Genomic DNA, 14490 nt, shown 5'->3' on the forward strand with positions numbered 1-14490 from the left:
CCTAAGAGTTAATAAAAATGTTCCGACGGCGTTGAGAACACTTCCATATCATTAAAGGCGCAAATTAATTTGCAAGGGAATGTGCTGGAGGGTGAAAGGGAAAAAGGAGCAAACATCATTCACGGCAATCGGTCGGCCGTTTACTCACCTTGGGCTTGTAATAAATGATAAGAGAACCACCTACGAGACAGTCTGCCCAACAAAAGTCCAGCAATAATATTACTGTGCAGCATACGCTACTCCATACTTCTTAACCTTATGGCCAACATTGGATCTTAACCGGACCCTGGACTACACAGGCGGAGACGGAGACAGACAGAACGTCATGGCGGATCGACGATGAGCTTCGCGTCTTGGCATAGATTGACCGTTTTACGATTCCATCTCCGGTAATCAGGATTGGTCAGATTAATTCAATATAGCCTGTCTGGTTTGTTTGAGGTGCAATCTATCATGGTCTGAGTATTCCTCTACTGTCAAAATCCCGCAAGTTTGTGACTGAGATATTGAGATAATGAGATATTGACAGGTTGAAGGATTGGTGAGACATTATGTAGAAGGATAGATTGCAAGTCAACACTCGATCTCAGAATCTTTATCCCCATTTGTTGATCAGTTGAGCTTAGAACAGATGTCAATGTAGCCAGGATGTGCAACTCGTATGTCTCAGCATTCTGTATCCATTCCAAGCTTTACCGTTCATTCGAGTCATCTGCAGAGGCATGAATGCCACATAAAGGGTCCAGGACAACTTTGCCCGGTTCACAACAATCCCATCCATCACAGCCAGTCGTTGAAAACATCCAATAGCCTCTTAATCCCTGTTCATACGTCAACGACGCCATGACCTGCTTCGAGGTGGTGGTGCAGGGTAGTTGCTGCAGATGTCTTGCAGCCAAAGTTTGTCCAGATTGATACCCAACAATGACACGATAAGCACATAGGCAGCATAGTTTGTGTGACATGAGAATTACCATCTTTGGAAAGCAGAACTCGTCAAAATCGAGTATCGATCAGGTCGCATAACGTAGACCTCGGATTTGTATCTTACGTCAAGAAATGCCTCTATCACATGCCACGCGACAAGCGAAGACAGTATACGCAATGTCGAAGGCAGCAACTTTCCTGGACAGCCTGACCTTGAATAGGTACCAATCATCGCAATGGCTAGATATCTTGCTTAATCTTACACAAATCATTAAATCTTCATCAAAACCATATCATTCAATTCCAAAATGAGGCGTTGAAATGTCTGGATAAAAGCCATAAACGGTCCAAGCTTCCACAACACCGCTAGCATAATGAGGCGGTCCACTGCAACAGCTGTCTCTGCACCTAACGTACACTAGACCTCCAAAACAATAGCGCACGTCGTCCCTGGCGGACCCTACCTTCGGCGGGTGACCTCAAGTGAGGTCACCTCCTGCAGGGAACCTCGACATCCCCTGCAGTTACCTCATCTGACGTGTATAGATAGTGGCCGCCAATGTATCTGGAAGTAGCTTCCCCAATTCATCCGTTCTTGCCTTTAGCTCACGCTTTACTTACCTCAGGCAGCTTAGGTTTGAGCTCTGTAGAAGGTCCTACCCGACCTACGGCGCTCACCTTGCTTCTTCCTGGCGCGCGTCTCAATCCCCATTCTTTCCCTCGCCAACCAACTGTGAGGCTAGGATAAACTCCCCCTCGGATTCATCTCTCACCTGGGCAATCGCCAACTAATTTTCCCTTCTACACCGCGATCTTGACGCTGTCTCGTGCCAGTGATTGGCTTCTGTGGTAGTCAGTCATTTACCTTGCCCGATAGAGGTTTTGTTTTGTAGCTTCTTTCACCCGACAACCGAGCCCGATAATAATAATTCGAATCTGGATCCCTGTTGTGACGTTGCCGACAAGTGGATGACCGTTCGTCAACAACCGAGCCTTGACCGATACTGCATCAAAATCGAGACCGACTTTCATTCACCGTCGTTCAACATACTTCTTCCATCAAGCCTTTGTGCTATTGTTTGCCATGGGTATCTGCAGCTCCTCGTGCTGCGGAGGTATGCATGCTATTATTTGTCGCCGTATACATCTGACAGCAATAGGTCGAGCCCGCGATGGCTTGTATGAACCCGTCCTCGCCGATAGCGAACGAGAAGCTGTAGCCGACCTTCTGCAGTATCTCGAAAATGTACATACTCTTCCATCTTGTTAGGATTGTTACTAACTTTATGATAGCGCGGCGAGACCGACTTCTTCTCTGGCGAACCTCTACGTGCTCTGAGCACCTTGGTCTTTTCGGAAAACATAGATCTTCAACGAAGTGCTAGCTTGACTTTTGCTGAGATTACTGAACGAGGTACGAAAGAGCCCCGAGTTTCCGACTGGTCTAACAATGTAGATGTCCGAGAGGTTGACCGCGATACCCTTGAACCTATTCTATTCCTTCTCCAGAGCCCCGATATCGAAGTTCAGCGAGCTGCCAGTGCTGCACTCGGAAACCTGGCTGTTGACAGTATGTACACTGAAGCCAACATTTGCAGTCACTGACGTATTGTAGCCGAGAACAAGGTTCTCATTGTGCAACTCGGTGGTTTAACACCTCTAATCCGCCAGATGATGTCCCCCAATGTTGAAGTCCAGTGCAATGCTGTGGGATGTATCACGAACTTGGCTACACATGAGGAGAATAAAGCAAAGATTGCTCGCTCCGGAGCCCTTGGTCCTCTGACAAGGTTGGCCAAGTCTCGGGATATGCGGGTTCAGCGGAATGCTACTGGCGCTCTGCTAAACATGACACACTCTGGTATGTTTGGTCTATATGGCAATGGCAACGGCAATGGCAATGCTAATAAAAGTAGATGAGAACCGGCAACAACTGGTAAATGCTGGAGCTATTCCCGTCCTTGTTCAGCTTCTTTCTTCTCCCGATGTCGACGTTCAATACTACTGCACCACAGCTCTCAGCAATATCGCCGTTGATGCCAGCAATCGACGAAAGCTGGCTCAAAGCGAACCCAAATTGGTCCAATCTCTTGTCAACCTCATGGACTCGACTTCGCCCAAGGTTCAATGCCAAGCTGCCCTCGCCCTCCGCAACCTCGCTTCCGACGAAAAATATCAGCTCGATATCGTTCGCGCCAATGGGCTGCACCCTCTTCTCCGACTCCTCCAATCTTCTTATCTACCGCTCATCCTTTCTGCTGTCGCCTGTATACGAAACATCTCTATCCATCCTCTGAACGAGTCACCAATTATTGAAACCAACTTCCTCAAGCCACTCGTCGACCTACTTGGATCTACCGACAATGAAGAGATTCAGTGCCATGCCATCTCGACCCTTCGAAATCTTGCCGCCAGTTCCGATCGAAACAAAGCTCTTGTCCTGGATGCCGGTGCCGTGCAAAAGTGCAAGCAATTGGTTCTTGATGTGCCCATCACTGTCCAGTCCGAGATGACCGCTGCTATTGCCGTTCTGGCCTTGAGTGATGATCTCAAGTCTCATCTCTTGAACCTTGGAGTCTGCGGTGTTCTCATTCCTCTTACCCATTCGCCAAGCATTGAAGTCCAAGGCAACAGTGCTGCTGCCCTAGGCAACCTTTCCTCTAAAGGTGAGTCAACTTCACCGCCATTCAAACACAAGCTAACAAAAGCAGTTGGTGACTACTCGATCTTTGTACAAAACTGGACCGAACCCCAAGGTGGAATTCACGGATACCTCTGCCGATTCCTGCAGTCTGGGGATGCTACCTTCCAGCACATCGCCGTCTGGACCCTTCTCCAGCTCTTCGAATCCGAGGACAAGACTCTTATTGGCCTCATTGGAAAGGCGGAGGACATCATCGAGCACATTCGAAGCATTGCAAATCGACAAATTGAAACCGACAATGAATTCGAGGATGAGGATGAGGGTGAAGTTGTCAACCTAGCTCAACGTTGCCTGGAACTCTTGGGACAGAGCATGTCCAAGGCTCACATCGAGGGCTAACTTACATTCGTGGACTCTATTCATCTCAAAAGCGGAAGCGTATGGGGTGTTGGGTGATATGGTGTTTGGCGTCATGTAACATTCTAAGAATGATGTTTGGTTTTCAGGGGTTATCTCTTTATACGGATTGCATCGCCTGTCCTGGGCTTTCAAGAATTGTTCTTATAACAATGGTGTTTGACGGTGTACGAGAGGGCTACGCGCTGCATTGAAGGATGGTATTCTTTCTCTTTGTTTGATGAATTCACGTGGCAGATATCGCTAGAGCACTTACTGGGCAGTTGATTTGGGGAGAGCAGATGTAATTAGACGAGAGGTGTAAGTTCCTATACCCAGATAAGAGATGATACATATTTACATTAGATTGCTCGTGATTAGTCTAGCTCTTCAGCCTTTTGTAGTCCATTTTTCATCCATTGACGTTCGTTCCATGGTAATATTTTGGCTATTGTAGTGCCAGAGATGAGAGCTAGTGGTAATGGGCCAAAATGTCGTGAATCTCTTGATGCTGGAAGATTGTCTCCTGAAATCCAGCAATGCCCTTCGGGGATCTGAGAAGTTAGTATGGCTAGCGACGAGGATGGAATAAGTACCTGTATCATTAACTCTTCTCCTTGCTCTCCTGGCGTTCCAACAGAGACATAGTCCCCTGGCATGCCTGTTACTCGTTTCACTCCCCACTGATTGTTGAAGATTGGGATGCGGTAGACAACCAAGTCACCAACAGAGACACCGCGACCATATCGACGCGTGTGATCACATAGAATCCAATCACCATCGACTGTGAATGTTGGAAGCATTGAAGGGCCTTGAGCTGGGCTGATGGTATAGCCGTATGTGATTCCAAGGTGTACGAGACAGGCGGCCTTGAGGAAAGATACTGTTGTACGCACAGGACGGCGGGCGAAATGAAACGAAGCCATCGTGAAGTGCCCTGACGGGCTGGAGTTGAGTCGTATTACACAAATCCATCACCAGAGCGGGAGCTTGGTGTTGAATCAGCCGTTGAAAGGGTTCAAGAGCACCTGATTGGACAGAGTTGCCAACAACCCCACAGTGACGTTTCTGCCAAAATCAACCGCCCACCATTGAAGACGATAGATCAGTCATTGCATCAACAAGCCATTGTCGACTGTCTACACTCTTTTACGGCGCGACAGACACTCCTTTCAAGGCTCTGCCAAAATGAACAGCTTTGCATGCCTTCAAAGTTCCCGTCGAGCCCTCTACAGGGTCTTTGTTCAACATGAAGCTCTCCTCACACGACAGTTCCAACCTCCGCGAGCCCTACCTATACAGAACCGTTCCTTCTCCGCATCACAATTAAGAGCCCGTAAATCGAAGAAACGCGAAGATGAAATTGAGACAGATCCTTTCGCTGATGAGGGCCAAGACCGAAGTTTCGATCGACGATACACTACCCAAGAGGAGTTTGAAAAGTCTGGTCGCGATCGCCTCCCCCAAGATTTCGAGATCAAGGACCCAAAGATCATGGTTCTCGATAATGGTGTGTTCGATGGACCTCTTCTCACAAAAAACGTTTTGAGTCGACTGCCCGAGACAGACTCCCTTCGCATGGTGACACCCTACATCCCAGGTGATCCAAAGAAGGACAAGCCAACTCAGTATGCTATTTGCAAGATTGTCAACAAGAGAGAAGAATACGAGCGCCAGCGTGAATTAACCCAACGTCGCCGTTTGTCCAAACAGACCACACCCAAGACCAAAGAAGTTGAGATGAGCTGGGCCATCAGTGAGCATGACCTTGGGGTCAAGACACAGCAGCTGGTTGGATTCCTCAGCAAGGGAATGAAGGTTGAACTCATCCTTGGATTCAAGAAGAAGGGACAGAAGAGACGAACGTCTGAGGATACTGCAGAGGAAGTCTACACCAAGGTGAACAAGCTTGTCGAGCAACTAGGATCAAGAGAGTACAAGCCAAGAGATGGAGAGGTTGGAAAGACGATGAGGATTTACCTCGAGGGAATCATAAAACAGGCCCGTGCAAAGCCACAGGCGGAAGAGGAATCACAAGACGCAGATGCTCAAAAGGACGCGTAAATGCTTGATATAACATAATCTACTGGGTATCTGCCAGTCAAGTCTATAGCCGAATAAAGAAAGTCATCAGTCCGGTTGTCGTCTCCCGGATATTGAGCCCATTTTAGACACCAAACTCCAAAGTCCAGTCCCAAGAACTAAAGGATCTCATCACCATCCTCGTCTGCGGGTAGAGGTACCGCCGCAGGAGTGGTGACCTCTGCAGACGGCAAGGCCTCGTCCGCAACATCCATATCCTCGTCCATATCGACTCCACGCCCCTTCACCTCGGCATCACTCTCCGCACTCTCCGCACCATCAGCCTCTTCAGCAGCCTTGTTAATCTCATCCCAATTTTTACTTCTCTGCTGAATATTCCTCCCCCGACCTTTACTCTTCTCGACCTTACTCTTGGTACGCTCCACAACAGCAGCAGCCATCTCGAGGCCCTTCTCATGACGTTTCCTAGCCTTGGCAGACATCTTCTCTTTGCGACCGCGCTTGGCCTTCTTGGTGATACCAGCGGAGTGGTGCGCCGCTAGAACGGAGGGACGTTGGGTGGCATCGCGGGGAGGCTTGACTTCTTTTAGAGACTTGTCGGTGTCGATGTCGATGTCTGTTGCGCGACGAGCGGCGCGGGAGTGGATTGAGGGTGCTGAACATGTTAGATTGGAGTGCAGCGGGGGGACAGAGGACGTACCCTTCTTTTTCGCCATTTTGTTGGTGTATGAGTATGATGTTGAATCTGCAACTTCTGCTTGGTGGGGGATGGAAATTTTGATACCCCACAAAGATAAGCTCACCGAGACTCACCGAGCTCACCGGCCGGGACAGAGCCAAGCATCTTGGAAAAGCGTGGATGGCAATTTATGTCAAACATACTGCCTATACACATTTGAGAGCCTCTTGAAGTAAACAAATTGCCTGAATGATGAGTATCTGCGGAAAATTGTGATTGAATACTGGAATAGAAAGAACCTCGCACTACCGTGTTGGGTTATTGGACGCTCTTGCACTTGTACCCCATGAATGTCTCAACTTCCCTTGTGCACCAGCATCATCTCAGTTTATCAATCTTTCACCTACGGCCGAACCTAAAAGTACGCAAGCTCAATTTACGCGATCCAATCATTCAATAAGACCCCGTGGCCGTGAATATGCAAGTGTCTGTCTAGCGTTCGTTACTTGCCAACGTGCGACCGCCGTCTCCAGCAGACGCATTAGCAATGCTTCCCATCACGACCTGTTTCGTTGCAGGACTGCAATATCTGATACATCCTTTAAAGCTTGTGTGTTTTTATGATACCAAAGCTAGCGAGGTACTGACGCGTCTAGGGAACGATTCAAGAAACCATCAACCCCGATGCTCTGATTCCAATCACGCTCCTGTCAACCGAGGAAATCTTTGGCGATCTCGAAGGAATTCTACAGCTGTTCGATTCAATTGATGATGTATTTGTTCCCGACTTTGGTTCCATTCTTGTCGAGAAGAGCGGAGACAATAGTAGTCAAGTCCAAGTCGACACGCGACAGATCTATCATATGGATCAAATCAAGGCTCTAGATGGCTTTTCTGAGTTACCATCCGGCCCCTACTTTCTCTACGGCCCGAACCTTTACCAAGCCTGGCGGCTGTATGATGATGAATTCGGAGCTTTCACTTCTGGTGTAATACCTGATGATCTGAACCAACCAGACGAGTATGTTGTATCTCCCGTGCAAGTCGTAGCTGACCATACAGGTTCCAACCCCTGACTTCTTCGTCTATTTACGGGGACTCAGTTACAGTCCCTGTGCCATCAAGACTTTACCACCCTCAACCTTCTGCCAAGAAGCCTTTGTCTGGTGTCCGTGTTTCTATAAGCGACACGATATCCTTGAAAGGAACCTATACAACCTTTTCCAGTCGCGCATGGAAATCTCTTTACAGAAATGCCTCGAGTTCTACAGCTAAGTATGCACAGAGCCTGATTGACCAAGGAGCCATCATCGTCGGAAAAACGAAGATATCGCATCTTGGTGCAGGTGCTGAATGGGTTGATCAACAAGTTCCTTGGAGTGCAAGAGGTGATGGGTATCACCGGATGGAGGGTGGTTCAGTTGGCGCTGCTGCTGCCTCGGCTGGGCACTCATGGATTGACTACAGCATTGGTGTTGACGGTAAGTCAGGTCACTGTGAGAAGCCAAGACTGACCGTGTACAGATGGTAGAGTGATGTCCGAGGGTGGCGTATACTCTTTGAGTCAGCCTGAAAACCTATCAGCGGACATATTTGCGGCATCAAAGTGAGCACTATGATCTACCGTTGAGCTACGCTGACCACCCTAGGTTTGACAAAACTCGAATCTTTAGTCGAAGCCTCAAGGGACTCCTCGATTTCACGGCAAATGCGAAGGCCGGGGCTTCTGAAGCTTCCTCCGCGAGGATAGTCGTACCAGACGACTTGTCGTCACCCGAAAAGTCACAGAAAACAGCCATTGCGACTTTCGTGTCAATTCTACAGGATCTGTTGGACACGAAAGTTGAGTACGTCAATGTGGGTAAGATTTGGGAGAAAAGCCCCCCATCTGAAGCGTCAAATGAGGGAATGCAAGCATACATGCAAAAGGTTAGTCGGCTCCAACAAAAAGACATGACTGACAGATTAGGCACCTTTCCTGTCATGGTGTTATGATTACTACCATTCCTTTGACACTTTTCGAGATGAATATAAGCAAAAGTTCGACAAGAAGCCATTTGTCGAGGCTACGACGCAATTCTTCTGGTATGACCGTTATACGTTGCGCAGTGGTTAAACCCAGCTGACCTCCCAGGAACGAATGCAAGTCGGTGACGGAGGAAGAAAACCGCCAAGATACAGAACGTCTTGGAGTATACCGAAAATGGTTCCGTGAGAACATCATGCGCACTTCTACCCCTAATGCCAAGGGAGATGCAGTCGTGATCCTTCCATGTGGAAAATCTCAAGTTGAGCATCGGAACGATCCTGTGGCGTATGTACATTTCCTTCCAGTGGTGCTTGGCTGACAGCATATTAGTCCACCAACCATCTACAAAGGCATCGACTCTACAACACTGGCACCGATATTGGGGGCTTCCATATTATCGTTTCCATGTAAGTTGAGTGTATTGGCTTTCAGTAGCTACTAACAAAACCAGTCACCCAGGTACCCTATGAGTCTGACATTTCTGGAATGACAGAGTATCAGCCAGTTTGCATATCGGTTCTCGTCCACGGAAATGACAAATGGGCCATTCAATTGATCAAAAAGGCTCTAGAGGCAGGGCATCTTCCCACCAAGGTCGACGTCGGACGGTTCACGTTTCCAGTCAAGAAGTCGGATCATGGCAACAATCAAGTACAAGCTCCCCTATCGGGTCAGAATGTGTCGGACGAGCTGTAAGCCAGTCAGAAGTGCCTCCCCCAAAGTCACGCCATGCCGTACTTCCACCACCACTCTGCCCTGAATGCAAGGCTGTCAGTATGAGATCTCCCCACACGAAAACATGCAATAAATTTCCCCACGATGTTCTGGTGGATACGAGATTGGGGCCCCGGATGATAGTTACCGGTATTTGTGTATCCCGGTACCGGCTTATGCAGGCTCCCATTTGGATATGTATGGTACCTCCTATGAACCAAATTGGATACATTCACCTGGACTCGATTTCTTGTTAGTGATTTGATGCAAACAGCTCCACATCGAAACATAAACCGGGGCTCATCCGGCTCGGAACCGTCATTTGACAGGGGTCGTCGTCAAGCTCACGGGCCGGAGACTGGGGTATCACTGCCGTGGGGGCTGTCGAACCAGACAAGGCGAGTGGAGGTGAGCGTGCGGCTGAGTGTTATCGATCGCTCCACTTACTGAGACGCATTGATCTGATCAGGCACACATATCTGACTACCTAACATTTTGGGCAATCTATTGTACTCTCTCTCATACTTTGTTCTTATAAGACAGTCAACCATCAAAATGGCGGAACCAACGAATACACCAGTACCAGCTTCTACACCGCGAGCTACATCTCCTGCTCCTCAACTTCCCTTCATTTCTCAAGGATCTCTGTCAATACGGTCATCCATGACATCCTCAAAACCCCGGGTTCTTCATATTGGAGACCCTGTCAAATACAATCCTGAAACATATCTCCGTTTCAGCATTCAGTGTGAGGTTATCAGACCGCCAACTGAAGAGCGGCAACGGCCAGAGTTCATCAAAGCCCTCAAAGAAAAGAGATGGGGTGATTTTGATGCCATATTTCGACCATTTTGGGGAACTGGAGGTGAAATGGGAAAATGGGACCAAGAGTTGATCAGTCTGCTGCCACAGAGTATTAAGGTGTTTGCAAGTGCAGGTGCTGGCTTTGACTGGGCTGATACGAAGCTATTGGGAGAACGAGGTGAGTTGACACAACTGCCTGCAGACATTCGCTAACTGGCAAGGAATCATCTACTGCAATTCTGGCCTCGCGGCTGCTGAAGCTGTGGCTGACTTTGCCATTGTTGGGATCATTTCAACATTCCGGGTTCTCCCATGGTGCATCTCATCCGCCATGTCCGGGGACGAGGAGGCCTTCAAGGAAAACCATCGTGATGCTACAATGCAGTCGTACAACCTTCGCGATCAGGCTCTAGGAATCATTGGATTTGGCAACATTGGCCAGCAAATCGCTGCTCGTGCCCGACATGGATTTGGTATGGACATTCACTACTATGATGTGCTTCCCAAGCCTGCTGCTGTCGTTGCTCCTGTACGAGCTACTCACCATGAGACGCTTGGGAGTCTACTTGGTCGATGCGACTGCGTTGTTCTCTGCACACCAGCTGGTGAAGGCACTCTGATCGACTCGAAGGCTCTGCCATCCTTCAAACGTGGATCGCGGTTTGTCAACATTGCACGAGGAAGTCTTGTTGACGAAGAGGCACTGGTTGCAGCCCTCCGAGATGGTACACTGTCAAGCGCGGCTCTTGATGTTCACGCAAACGAGCCAAAGATACATCCTGAGCTGTTGGAGCTTGCTAAGCAGGGTCGTGTGTTGGTGACATGCCATAATGCTGGTGGGACGGTCGACACCCACAAGGGTTTTGAAGAGCTGAGCATGAGAAACATCATGGCTGTTCTCAGCGGCGGAGAGGCCATTACTCCTGTGAATCTAGAGTTTCTCAAGAAGTAGCACAATGGACAGGCGTGAATAGAGGATAGAAGCAGGTAGCATAGAATCATGATAACGATTACCTTAACCAATACATATACCAACTCCGGCTTAACAATACCCAACGCTAATTATACAAACGCTTACTCCTTGGGCTTCTTCCTAATCAGACCAGTGGAAAGTACATTTACAACCTTGGACTCTTCTTTTGGCTTCTTCTTGACGAGTCCGGCTCCAAGGACATTAACCTTGTTTTGAGACTCATCAACAGTCGAGTCGGTTCGCTTCCTCTTGACAAGACCCGTGAGATTGTTTACACCATTCTCGCGGCCATGTGCCGTTTGAGTTGGCGTCTCGCGCGTACCAGATACAACAACACCCCATTTACCACCACCTCCGCCTTCACTCAGCCAGCGGCGTGTACTACCAACCGCTTTGTTGAGGGTAGCAAAGTCAAGGTGCAGTAGCAACTCTACAATACGCTTATAGGTTGCCTCGTCGACAATCTTCTCACCACGGCCTTCAGGTGTCCATGAGTAGTACGCCGTAATTGCAGGACGATCAAGCAGATAATTGTGTTTGGCCCGCTTGATTTGGGGTTTTCGGGGAATAATGGGACCTGTGAGTTTTTTCTTCTGCTTCTTCTTCTTTGTCTTGGTCTCTGGCTGATTCTTGCTGGGGAAGAGTTTTCGAGGTGTTGTGGTGGGTGTTATTTGAGTAATTCGCTGAGCCTTTGGTGTTGACGGCGGATTTGTCGATGGCAAAGACTCGTTTGCTGCTGGTTCTGGTTCCTTGTCGTCAAAGACTAGCCAGATAAATCCCGTCATGCGACCGCTGGAGCATTCTTGTCGGAAAGCCATCATTTCCCAAAACATATCCAGAGTCTTGACACTCTTCCAGCTGCCTTGTGTCTTCATTGCTTGCGAGCTTGCAGCCTCCTCATCAAGCTCATCTCGGAATCGTGATTTGGGATCGTCAGGAAAGTGTGGGATCAGACATCGTGGAGGTACCCAGTCAAATTCCCGATAATAATGTGATATTCGTTCAAGCGGATGTGTAAACTCCCAAGCACCGTCTGTTCTTCGAGGTGTCATCGCTCGAATTTCATTTGGCTCCAATCCCGGCACGACGATGTATCCTTTTGAACTCTTCCATGGTGCTTCTACCGACTTTGGCGAAGGTCCGAGTAAGGGATCGAGCACACGACACCACCATTTGATAAGACCGCGGTCATCGAGGACATGTTTCCCCGTATTGTCGACACTTCCAGGAAATAGATATTGATCTTGCGCGCGAGCGAATAAATTGACGATGAATTGTACATCCTTCCTCTTCCTCTTCTCAACAAGGAATCCAACAAATGTGGCGCATATCTCACGAATAGGACTCGGTGTTCCCTTGGGGAGATTGAGAAGCGTAAGATAGCCCGTTGAATCAGCCTTTGAAACGAACAACGTAGTCGATCGAGCAGTCGTATAGATGAAGACTTCGACTCCCAACACTAAAACCTGCTTGCCGTCTGCATCGATTGAAACAGCGAGGAAATGGTTTTCGCAATACGTTCGCTCGGGCCGTTCGTTTGGTGGTGGGGAGTACAGAGGATCGGTCTTTGTGGGGGGTGTTGAGATATGGAGGATTGTAAAGTCGTGGCCTTTTGGGAGGACAGAGGCCAGACGTGATTTTAGACCGTTGTCTGTCATGATGGTTGCTGATGGATGTTGAAGCTGGGATTGATTGTTTGGTATAAGTTGGGGTGGTCGCTGGGGCAGCGGTGGGGCGCTGATCTACAGGGGTTCTAACGCAAGGGTCCAGTGGAGTCTGTGATACCGTCGACATCCATGGATCTGGGATTATTCAGCTTAGATCTGTCTTGTAAGGACTTTAGCATGATAATATCGTCTCAGTTAACAGAAACCAATTAGAATAGGAATATAATTCATGTCGCTCATAAAAGTCGCTCTAAACGCTCGCACTCAAATCTTGCACCAACTCTGAAGGTTTCGGATGATCACTCCTCCAACTTCCAACAGCCATAGCAACATACAAAAGATTCCATCTCGGTCCATCCGGAAAACAGACAAATTCAGCAATCATCATCTCAACCAAAGGCTTATACTTGGTCAGAACCTCCTCTGACCCTCTCCCCTCCACGAGAGCCTGTAACTCGTCAATCTCAGCTGGTTCGAGATACTTCCGCAAATGGTTCTCAACCTCCCCTGGAGTCTTCCACCATTCGGGCCCCTGTCCTTTCTCGACTAGTTCTTGTTCCATTTTTCGTCGTAGATCAGGCAACACTGATTTCCACACTATTTCGGTTCCTGCACGTGGAAGATCGATGAAGCCTTTGTGCTTGTACTCTAGGCGAGCCAGTGCGAGTGAAAGCAGGAATCTTCGATCGTTCAAGTGCTTTGAGTGGTTGAATAATCGGTCCATGGGGTTTTGGGCTGGGAGTCCAGGTTTACCGAGCATATTGAGCTTGTATGTCTCCCATAGCGATACCGTATTTCTTGTGCACGCCCAGTACAACGTTCCTGCAAATGTGTAAAGACCATCGCCGAGATATTTGCCTGCATCTGATGGCGCTTCAAAAATACGGGCCAATCTGTCCGTGTTAGTCCAGAGTTGCTGCTCTAGACTTAGACGAGGAGGCGCGGTGTTTTGTCCAAGCGATTGAGCATGGATCATAATATCCGACGACAAAAACCCTGAAAGATATGATAATCTCTCAGCAGAGATTGGGTCAGTATCTATTGAGCCAGAAGTTGTCAAAGCTCGACTGTCGCTCTCTTCTCCAAGAGTTTCTCTCGCTTCAGCCAGCGCCGCCTCGAGTTCCTGGTCCTTTCCACCACGCTTCAGCGCGACCTTCTCAACTCTTTTCAGAGCATTTCTCAATCTCTGATTCTCATCTTTGAGGGTGTTGAACTTTGAGGCATGTCTTTTGCGATACTCGCGCTGTGCAACTCTGCTGCGCTCCCGCTTTGGCTGTTCATGCATGTCAGTTGGTGTTTCGTAGTTCGGAAATTTCTGCTTGGTAATTATGAGATCCACATACATCAGAATTATCTCCATTGCCCGGAGGTGACATTTCAATGGCATGGGGAGTGTGATGACGATGTTGGAGGAATAACGTTGCTGACTTACCAAGAGAGGATTGATAACGTTATGAGGCGTTATGGTGGCTGGTGGGGTAGTCATGTAGCAAGGGTGAGGCGTCAGCGCATGAATAATGTGTAACGCAACTCAACGTTGAACTCACGATGCCTCAGTGAGCATATTCACAAAGATGCTGAAGGATTCTGGGTTCAAGATTGTGTATATAGTGT

At 48.5% G+C, this 14490-nt stretch overlaps 8 protein-coding genes across 13 annotated transcripts; 4 read left to right on the forward strand and 4 right to left on the reverse strand.

Moving 5' to 3' along the window:
- Positions 1–1436: 1436 nt before the first annotated feature.
- Positions 1437–4967, forward strand: FOXG_09067 (vacuolar protein 8; the record flags this gene model as incomplete). Of its 6 annotated transcripts, XM_018388100.1 has the most annotated exons (8): positions 1473–1498; positions 1558–2042; positions 2088–2173; positions 2221–2341; positions 2384–2497; positions 2543–2788; positions 2844–3593; positions 3639–4455. In XM_018388100.1, 7 exons carry the CDS (start codon positions 2012–2014, stop codon positions 3968–3970), a joined length of 1680 nt encoding a protein of 559 aa, XP_018246105.1. The 6 variants fall into 6 exon arrangements, with proteins under 6 accessions (XP_018246104.1, XP_018246105.1, XP_018246102.1 ...); XM_018388099.1 differs by having other exon boundaries at positions 1437–2042; positions 3639–4967; XM_018388097.1 differs by lacking the exon at positions 1473–1498 and having other exon boundaries at positions 1635–2042; positions 2844–3970.
- FOXG_19984 (uncharacterized protein) lies at positions 3585–4966 on the reverse strand. The gene is made up of 2 exons (XM_018400247.1): positions 4564–4966; positions 3585–4521 (listed from the first exon to the last, which is right to left on the reverse strand). Exons 1-2 carry the CDS (start codon positions 4891–4893, stop codon positions 4345–4347), a joined length of 507 nt encoding a protein of 168 aa, XP_018246107.1. The 5' UTR covers positions 4894–4966; the 3' UTR covers positions 3585–4344.
- Positions 4968–5037: 70 nt separating the features above from the next.
- FOXG_09068 (translation initiation factor IF-3) lies at positions 5038–6287 on the forward strand. Its single transcript, XM_018388102.1, has one exon. The coding sequence runs from the start codon at positions 5156–5158 to the stop codon at positions 6029–6031; it is 876 nt and encodes a 291-aa protein (XP_018246108.1). The 5' UTR covers positions 5038–5155; the 3' UTR covers positions 6032–6287.
- Positions 5067–6828, reverse strand: FOXG_09069 (uncharacterized protein). The gene is made up of 2 exons (XM_018388103.1): positions 6711–6828; positions 5067–6665 (listed from the first exon to the last, which is right to left on the reverse strand). Exons 1-2 carry the CDS (start codon positions 6724–6726, stop codon positions 6169–6171), a joined length of 513 nt encoding a protein of 170 aa, XP_018246109.1. The 5' UTR covers positions 6727–6828; the 3' UTR covers positions 5067–6168.
- Positions 6829–7236: 408 nt separating this feature from the next.
- On the forward strand, positions 7237–9414 carry FOXG_09070 (uncharacterized protein; the record flags this gene model as incomplete). Its single annotated transcript, XM_018388104.1, has 9 exons — positions 7237–7299; positions 7346–7710; positions 7752–8170; positions 8214–8295; positions 8339–8618; positions 8659–8774; positions 8824–9003; positions 9049–9125; positions 9170–9414. 9 exons carry the CDS (start codon positions 7237–7239, stop codon positions 9412–9414), a joined length of 1827 nt encoding a protein of 608 aa, XP_018246110.1.
- Positions 9415–9987: 573 nt separating this feature from the next.
- Positions 9988–11188, forward strand: FOXG_09071 (uncharacterized protein; the record flags this gene model as incomplete). Its single annotated transcript, XM_018388105.1, has 2 exons — positions 9988–10414; positions 10458–11188. 2 exons carry the CDS (start codon positions 9988–9990, stop codon positions 11186–11188), a joined length of 1158 nt encoding a protein of 385 aa, XP_018246111.1.
- On the reverse strand, positions 11112–12907 carry FOXG_09072 (regulator-Ty1 transposition protein 109). The gene has a single exon (XM_018388106.1). The coding sequence runs from the start codon at positions 12865–12867 to the stop codon at positions 11311–11313; it is 1557 nt and encodes a 518-aa protein (XP_018246112.1). The 5' UTR covers positions 12868–12907; the 3' UTR covers positions 11112–11310.
- A 129-nt stretch (positions 12908–13036) lies between these two features.
- FOXG_09073 (regulator-Ty1 transposition protein 109) lies at positions 13037–14302 on the reverse strand. Its single transcript, XM_018388107.1, has 2 exons — positions 14220–14302; positions 13037–14149 (listed from the first exon to the last, which is right to left on the reverse strand). Exons 1-2 carry the CDS (start codon positions 14250–14252, stop codon positions 13127–13129), a joined length of 1056 nt encoding a protein of 351 aa, XP_018246113.1. The 5' UTR covers positions 14253–14302; the 3' UTR covers positions 13037–13126.
- Positions 14303–14490: the final 188 nt, after the last annotated feature.

The sequence above is a fragment of the Fusarium oxysporum genome, chromosome 9 (assembly GCF_000149955.1).
Source record: "Fusarium oxysporum f. sp. lycopersici 4287 chromosome 9, whole genome shotgun sequence".
NCBI lineage: Eukaryota > Fungi > Ascomycota > Sordariomycetes > Hypocreales > Nectriaceae > Fusarium > Fusarium oxysporum.

What these genes read in the sequence shown, in the direction of transcription:
- FOXG_09072 (XM_018388106.1), bottom strand. Translation starts at nt 12,867, where the DNA reads ATGACAGACAACGGTCTAAAATCACGTCTGGCCTCTGTCCTCCCAAAA.
- FOXG_09073 (XM_018388107.1), bottom strand. Translation starts at nt 14,252, where the DNA reads ATGTCACCTCCGGGCAATGGAGATAATTCTGAT. An exon ending in GCAATGGAGATAATTCTGAT is followed by an intron (nt 14,150 to 14,219) that starts GTATGTGGATCT and finishes ATGCATGAACAG; the next exon opens with CCAAAGCGGGAGCGCAGCAG.
- FOXG_19984 (XM_018400247.1), bottom strand. Translation starts at nt 4,893, where the DNA reads ATGGCTTCGTTTCATTTCGCCCGCCGTCCTGTGCGTACAACAGTATCT. An exon ending in GAGAAGAGTTAATGATACAG is followed by an intron (nt 4,522 to 4,563) that starts GTACTTATTCCA and finishes CTAACTTCTCAG; the next exon opens with ATCCCCGAAGGGCATTGCTG.
- FOXG_09068 (XM_018388102.1), top strand. Translation starts at nt 5,156, where the DNA reads ATGAACAGCTTTGCATGCCTTCAAAGTTCCCGTCGAGCCCTCTACAGG.